Source organism: Chaetura pelagica, unplaced genomic scaffold, assembly GCF_000747805.2.
Source record: "Chaetura pelagica isolate M959 unplaced genomic scaffold, ChaPel_1.0 scaffold20, whole genome shotgun sequence".
Lineage (NCBI taxonomy): Eukaryota > Metazoa > Chordata > Aves > Apodiformes > Apodidae > Chaetura > Chaetura pelagica.
In genome coordinates this window covers 4240131-4247837 of record NW_009951958.1, presented here as the reverse complement: position 1 = coordinate 4247837, position 7707 = coordinate 4240131, and the positions used below count along the sequence as shown (strand labels likewise).

Here is a 7707-nt window from a genome sequence, read left to right as displayed (position 1 = left end):
TATGATGGAGTGAGGGGTCTGTTCTTCTCCTTAAGCATCTGGAAGGTGATTTGGTGCCCTGGGCCTGATGAGCTTCTGCACAAGCTCTTGCATTGAAGGCAGAGCTTGCTGAAGCAGCTTTTTCCAGGACCGAGTGAAGATGGTCTCTGGCATGAGGTCAGAGCAACACTCGAGCTCACGGCTCTGCACCCTGGTGTGGACTGTTGCACTGTGCCACCTCCTTGATACTTTCTGCATTTGCACCCAGTAGCTGGCAGAAATAAGGCAGAGCCTGGGAGAGACCTTTTGCTGACCAGCCCAGGGCTGGTTCCAGATGGTTGGATAGTTACTTATATTTTCTGGAAACTGATGTAGTTGCCAGAATTGCTTAGGGAAGAAAGCTGCCTGCTGCTCCTTCTGCTTTCCAGTGCTTGGGGCAGAGGGACAGTGGGGCTCCTGGTTTGGCTGCGTTGTGCAGTAGTTGGATGGAGCAGGGTCTATAACCCCTTCCACGAGCTCACTGGCTGACAGCGTCTCTGGGCTTCCAGCCATCACATGCTGGCTGTGGGCCAGAGCTGAGAAAGTCCAGCTTGAGAGAGTTCCTCTGATGCCCCCCAGAAGGGAGAGGAGATGCTTGGGACCATTTGTGTGACCATGCAGAGCTGGGGTGTGATGACATGGGGGTGACCAGGCCCTTGGGAAGTGAGGATGCCTGGGGTGCATGCAAGTGCCCTGTGTTCTCTGCAAGCAACCCCACCAGCTCTTTGCTGCGAAGGGCTCAGTAGCTGCAGAAAACCAAATGTATCATGCAAAAAACTTCTCTGGATTGCACAGGCAGGACTGGCTGCAGCCAGTGCTGGTGTGGAGCAGGGCCACTGCTCAGCATGGCCCGGGGTGGGGTCTGAGCTGCACAGGGCTTGTTTCATTTTTGGTTTAGTTAATTCATGGATCATTCTGGTGCAGGGCCTGGGGGGTGATTCACAGAGGGAGGATTTGGAAACACCAGCTGGAAGGGGAGGGTCTGGCCGTTCACAGGGTCAGGAGGGGCAGCAGTAAGGAGGAGCTGAAGATGAAGAGAGGATGGGCTTTTCAACACACCATAGGGCAGCGGTGGACATGAGACAACCAAAGCAGCAGGGGAGGGAAATGCCAAGAAGGGGGGGAAGCCAATTTGCAGTGCTACTTTGCAGGACCCCCAGGTCCTTTGGCTTGTGTCCCAGCCAAGCAGAATTGCTGGCACATGAGGAAGCTTCCAAAAAATCGAGCCCTGAACACTGCCTTCAACCTTTCCTTCCTCCTGCTGTGTGACTTGGCCAGGTAGGACAGCTGCTGCAGGCCAGGCTTTTTGTGGGGTGAGACCCTCTCAGCCACTAAACCTCTCTTCCCCTGCATCTTCCAGGAGCAGGAGCCTGTTTCCCACCCCACAGGCTGGGTGTATCCCACCAAACTGCAGGGCCGAGCCCAGCACAAGCCCACACCAGCTTACTCGTGTTAGCCACAGGGTGGGGAAAAATTACAACAAATAGGGCATTGGGAATAGCAAAAACCTGCTTTCCCACCTTCTTCCCCCACTGCCTTTCTCTCCCCACATCTCCCTGGTAGATTTTTCATGTTTAGTAAAGCTAGTTGTCCTCATAACAGAATTTTGACACATACACTGTCCTCATCTGACACACATGCTTAGGTTTCTCCCCTCCCTATCAGGCACCGACTGCCCTTGAGCTCACTACCTCCCTGCTTCCTGCAGTTGTCACTTCTGGAAGTGGCTGGGCTGTGCTGACATCTTGCCCTGGACAAGCACACTGCATAGTCACAACCTCTATTTCCCATGGACTTGCTCAGCTGCGTTTGCAAAAGAAATACAGTGTTTTCCTGGCTCAGGGCTGCCTTTCCTCCTCCTGACTTCCTTTTTTTTTTTTTTTTTTCCTTTTCAACAATGATGTCACAGCTTTCCCAGGCAGTTCAACTGAAGTGATAGCTATTGCTCCCTTCCCACCCATGGGGCAGAGGTCTGCAGACACCTGGCACAGCCGGCAGCTTTGCTGAGCACGGGCGGTGTCTGCAGAGGTGAGGGAGCAATCACACACGGGGCTGCACCACACGTGTTTTATGGCTGTGGAGCCCACAAACATTGAACTGGTCAAGCCTGCCCATGTCAGCACTGCTGGATTGTTTGCCTTTTGAAAAATGTGCTCCAGATACCATGTCTGACTCTTGTCCAAGTCTCAGAAGAAAGGACAACACCAAACAGATTAACTGGCTGGTTTCCAAGAAGCTTCCCAGAACGTGTTTGAGCAGCTCCTTGGGTACCCATCTCCCTCTCCTCCTATGGAAAGACCTGCCCAATATCTGGGAAAGTGGTCAATTTTCCTTTTCTTCAGTTTTGTTCTGCACTGAAAAAAAAAAAAAAGAACAAACCACCTCCCCATGCTGGCCAGCTCCTTCCCCATTCTACTTCTCAAGCACAGGCACGGGGAAGGCCTGGCAGAGAACTGGGGATCTGAGTTTCCTGGGACTTAGCAGGGCTGGGACCTGCCCACAGTGATGCTGGGAACCACTGGGACCAGCTCTCCCTGCACTCACTGATTTCTTCTCTGGCACTTGGGTCTGGTTTTGCTACCGAAAACCTTGTGCTGAATAGAAATAACACTGAAGTGTGGATGGTTTAAATGCAGGCACCAAGGCTGCGATTTCCCAAAATGTGGAAGTTTGAACTGTGCACGACTGGACTCGGCCACACCGTGGGCACTGCCTTTCTCTTGGCTGTGTGGGGAGCCAGTTCGTCCCTGCCCTGCTCACCCCGCGACCCCTGCCCGAGCCCCGCACCGCCCCGGGGCCCGGCGGGAGGGCTCCCGTACCTCCGCTGCATTCTGCAGGTTGGCCACCAGAGGGCAGGCGAAGACGGGGTTTGAGCAAAGAGCGGCGGGGATAAGGACGGCGGGCCAAAAAAAAAAACATCAAAAAATAAATTAAAAAAAAATAAAAATAAAAGTTGCAGCCCGGGCTGGGACATCTGCTGCTGTCGGGGAAAAACCTACAGCCCTGGGGAGGTTTGCAGGCAGAAGGCAGATTGTCTCCAGGGTCTCTCCCGGCGTGGATCTGCAGTCAGGGATGCCCGGCTGCGGGTCGAGCCGGCCCCGAGCAGCCCGGGAGCGGCTGCGGGATCCTGTGTCACTGCTGCCTGGTTGTGGGGCTGGACCCAAGTGCCCAGGGCCACCTGGAGCCTCCTGGCCTGGCCTCTCTGAGGGGGAGCCAGTGGCACAGAGGGAAGGGAGATCCAAGGACTTGCCGTGGAGCTGGTGTTCGTAGAGGAGAGTTAGAAAGCTGAGCCCTGGATTATTTCATTATTGCATGTGCTCACCCATCTGTACCCATATTTCTTGCCTTATGCTATTAACTCCTGATAGCACAGACCAGTGTCTGTGTCTACAGGCCCTGACAGCCCCGTCCATGGCTCTCAGCAGTCACCACAGCAGGACAGGTAAATACCCCGGTGCTGCTTAGCTCATCCTGTGCACCTTTGCTTCTGCGCGTGTTTGTGCTGATCTTTCCCTTGTCTGACATGAAGAGGAGCTGCTTTCTGCCCTACAGGTGCCCTGGCAGCATCCTAGGAGGTGAGACTGGGAATGAACCTCCAGTAACAGCAACAGAAATCCTGAACACAGCTTGGGCTTTTAGACAGAAACATGGGGAAAATTAGGTAGCAAGGTGAACCTCCACAGCCTGGTGCCCCTGCCACTTTGCTACCTTGAGCAAAAATGCCAGAGGACTGCTGCTGACAAGACCAACTGGCTCTTCCTCTGCTCGTCTGTATCTCCCAGGACAGAATCATCCCTCCACGAGCAGAAACCTGCTCTATTAGGTTTTCATCACGCTGCAAGAGCTGTGGGACGGTGGGGGCTTCCTCACTGCCCTGCAGCATGAGCTAGATGTCCAGGATCCAGAGCCAGGATTAGGGATTTCATGGCCCCCAGCTCCCAGATTACACCTCAACCCTACCAAATGGAGTCCTAGAATATAAGAAAAAGGGGGCTTCCCTGCTGGCAAGACAGGACATGGAAAAAATTGTCCTGATGATGAAAGGTGAGCTTAGAGAGTCTGGTGAGCATTCTGTAGGTGACAGCCAGGGAGGCGAGACGCAATGAGAGCGGGTGTTGTGGCCGCGGTGGCAGCAGAGGGCACGCTGTGCTGTCACAGCGCTGAGCCTCTGCACACAGTCCCGGGCACTGCTGGGCTGCTCCTGATCCGTGGAGCGGGTTGGAAACGTGCGGGTAAGGAAGCAGGCGCAGGAATTCAGTGCGATTGAGTCGCCTGCAAAGCCACACGCCCCGCAGCGCTGCGGCAGAAAGAAGGAACAGAATCACTTCCACCGCAGCCGAGGACATGATGGATTTACCTGGCTGGGGATCGAGTGCCAAAAAAATTCAGAGTACACTGATCCCATGAAGGAGCTGGGGGAGGGGGAACTGCTCAGTCAGTCTTGCCGCTCCATGCCTGTGCCAGAGCCATAAGGACGTCTGCAGGTCTGCCCTTCCCTTCCCCAGAGTCCTCAGCACAAAACAGCCCGAAGATGTACAGAGCAGATGGAGTCCCTTCTTCCATTCCCTCATTGCTGGTTCCTTCAGGTCAGCACAGGATGGTTTCTGAACCAAAGTACGTGTTTTCATCTTTGTTTTTCCTTCAGATTTTCCTTGAAATGCAATGTGAAAACTTTTTCAGATGGAGAACACCAGAATGATTCTCCCAACCTGAGATCACCAAGAACTTTGGCCCATTCAACACTGTATCCATTCACAAGGCTCAGACTGGATGGGACCTCAGTTTCTCTCCTTTAAACAGGCTAAGATGTTTCACGGGGAATATTCCCAACAAAGCCCTGGCTCTGGGCCTGCCTCCTCCAGCCTCAAAACCTCAGCTGCAATGCAAGAGGGGAAAAATAGCCAAGGTGGATGTCAGAGCCTTCCTGAGGCTTTTCTGGCTCAGGAGCCAAGTCAGCTCTTGATGAGGCACAGGACCAGAGAGCAGAAAATGAGCACACCCTTGCTATCCTTGGGTAAGTGTCCTGGTTTGAGCCAGGATGAAGCCAATTTTTCTTTTTACTGATCTGAAATTCAGCGGGACAAATCCAATACCTTTCCCTGCAGCAATATTGTTCCTGTTGCTCGAGGACACCAGTGTAATTCCTCCAGCACCCCCTAGGCAGAGGGGCTCAGCTCCAGTGCTACACAGAGAGATGGAGTCAGAGTCAACCTGGTCTTCCAGACCTTGTCCCCCTGTGGCTGGAAGGGCCACAGCAGAGTAACCATGAAAACCAGGGATCCCCACTGTGACTGAGGGTCCATGCTTGCCTGAAGCTAGACTGTAGGGACCATATCTCCAACTGCAGCTGATTTGAAGCCCTGCTGGGCATTTTTGCTCTGTAACAGGTTTCCCTGCACTGCTGGCTGACCAGGGCAGGGATGGTGTGGAGAGATGTTAAAATGAAAAACAAAGGGTAGGTGAAGAGGTGGGCTAGCAAGGAACAGCTCTGGGCTGAAAGTCTTTAGTGGGGCAGGACCTCATGCACACAGAGGTGCTGGAGGTAGCTGGAGAAGAGAAGGGTGCTGAGCAGTATGGATGTGGTCAGGACATCAAGAATGGCCTCTCAAAATTGCTAAGAAATCGAGACTGATGTCTTCCCCCATTTTATGCCAGCATAACCATACCAGCTTCCTAAAAACAGCCCTGCTGGCCCAGCCAAAACCTATCCATCTCAGACTGAGCTCTGCACCTCTGCAAAACCCCATTAAATGAGTCTGAGTCCTGCTGGCCCTACAAAAATTTGGCAGGAAACAAGAAGAAGGGAGAACTCACTAAAGATCTTGTTCTTGCCCTTTGCCTGCTCCTACAGCTCTCACCTCCATGTTGCTGTACAGCTAGGTCCTAACGGTGCTGAAATGCAGCACAGTTTTCCATCCCATGCAGCAGTCCCAGGCTGCCCTGGGAAACACAGACACTAAGCTGATCCCTGTAGCACATCAGTGCAGATCCATAGCCATGGCATCTCAAGGAGCTGGTAGCCATTCCTCCCAGATCAGGGTTCCCAGTGTCCCTTTCCCTTTGTGGGGACAAGCTCAATGGCCAGACAGTGACAGGCTGGACAGTTGCCTGCTGTGTGAAGTGGTGGGGGACTTAAGTTAACAGGGGAGTATGAAATAACCCAGTGCTCTCTCCCATTTCCCTCTCTGCTCCTCCCCAATATGGCACCCAAGCAGGCTGCTCTGCACTGAGCTGTGGGAGCTGGGACAAGATGCTGGGGAGTTGGGTCCTTTTGCAAAACTGGTCCAGGCTGACACTGCAGTGTGGCACAGCTGGGTTGTGCTGTGACAAGGATGGGAGACTAGGGGCTACAAAAGCAGACAATTCCCAATGCAAGTAAACTGGGAGTGTCCAGCTTGCTGTCACTGGCACAGCTGGGAGAACTGAGGAAATTACTGTTGCTGGGAGAAACCATCCCTAGGAAATCTCACTTGAAGGCAGGCAAGAGGGCCAGGATAGGTCTGATGCCCTGGCATCTGCTGCCTTGGCCATTTGCCATGCACAGGACTGTCTCTGTTTCTTTGCAGAAGAGGGATGCTGGTCCAGCTGCTAGCACAGGGACATGGTTTGAGAGAGTGAATCACTGGGAGTCACAGCTCTTGGAGCCAATCTGCTCTTTTGAGGTCCAGATCACTCCTATTTCCCTTAGTAGGCTGTGATCTGTGTTCAAAGCAAGGTAATGTGTCAGAATCAGAGCAGGGACTGACTCCTTTCCACCAGTTTTCTCAGAGCAACACCTGTGCTAGAAGACAGACAGGATCCCTGGAGCACAGAGGCTGGCTCACTCAGGTCAGGGAGCTGGGGAAAAGCTGACTGTAAAAGTAACACAAGTCAACCCAGCCCGCAGGATCTCCTGGGATACAAATGAAGGCTTCTTCTCTCATGGGTGTCATTCATTTTGCACCATGATTCAGGGAGGAAGTAGCGGATTAAGGTGATGTGTGGTTGCAGGTATCTGCAGAAAGGAAGGGAGACACAAGCAATTGCAGTTCAGCCCGCAGATCTGCCTGGTGTGGAACCAGTGACCATCACCAGTTCCTCTTGTTGACTGTAAAGCAAGGCAGTAACAACTTGGTTCATGTGCCATGCTCCCAGGTCAGCCTCAGCAAACGTAGCCAGCAGCACCAGGGTTGAAGAAGAACAAGGCAGATTATTAAACCTGAAAAAAAATGTCCTTCTGGAGATTTTTGTGCAGTACGTGGATCCTTGTGCCCACAAACCTTTGATTTTCCTTAGCTGGAAACTGCGATGGAAGAGAGCTCCAGATACCCCTTTTCTGGATGGTATCCGAGCCCATTCCTTGCACATCCTGCTCTGCTCCTGCCAGCTGGGAGATAGCTGACAAGGCCTGTCCTTTGGGGTGAGAGAAGCTGGCAGCTGCTTTGTCCTCAATGTGGGCACCAGCCAGCTCACGGGGACGGCTTGCAGGAGTGGGGGATGCTGACCATTCCAGCGGGACAGGCTACATACCCCCTGGCACCCGCAAGTCCAGTGACCCTGGGATAGAGTCAGGGGTCCCTGCGGGCTCAGTCAGGAACCTGCACAGCCCGACAGAAACATCCATTTGTCGGTGCTTCCCCGAGCTGCGGAGCTACGGCAGAGCCGGGCCATTGTCCCGGGGGGCTGGGGAGGCTGCCGGCTGCCAGCGGA

General features: G+C 53.5%; 1 protein-coding gene across 1 annotated transcript in view; it reads left to right on the top strand.

The window, feature by feature from the left end:
- Positions 1-7448: 7448 nt before the first annotated feature.
- SST (somatostatin) overlaps positions 7449-7707 on the top strand; it is a 2400-nt gene continuing 2141 nt past the window's right edge. The window contains exon 1 of the mRNA XM_010000464.1: positions 7449-7586. Within this exon, the coding sequence (XP_009998766.1) occupies positions 7449-7586 (138 nt within the window). The remainder of the gene's footprint in view (positions 7587-7707) is intronic.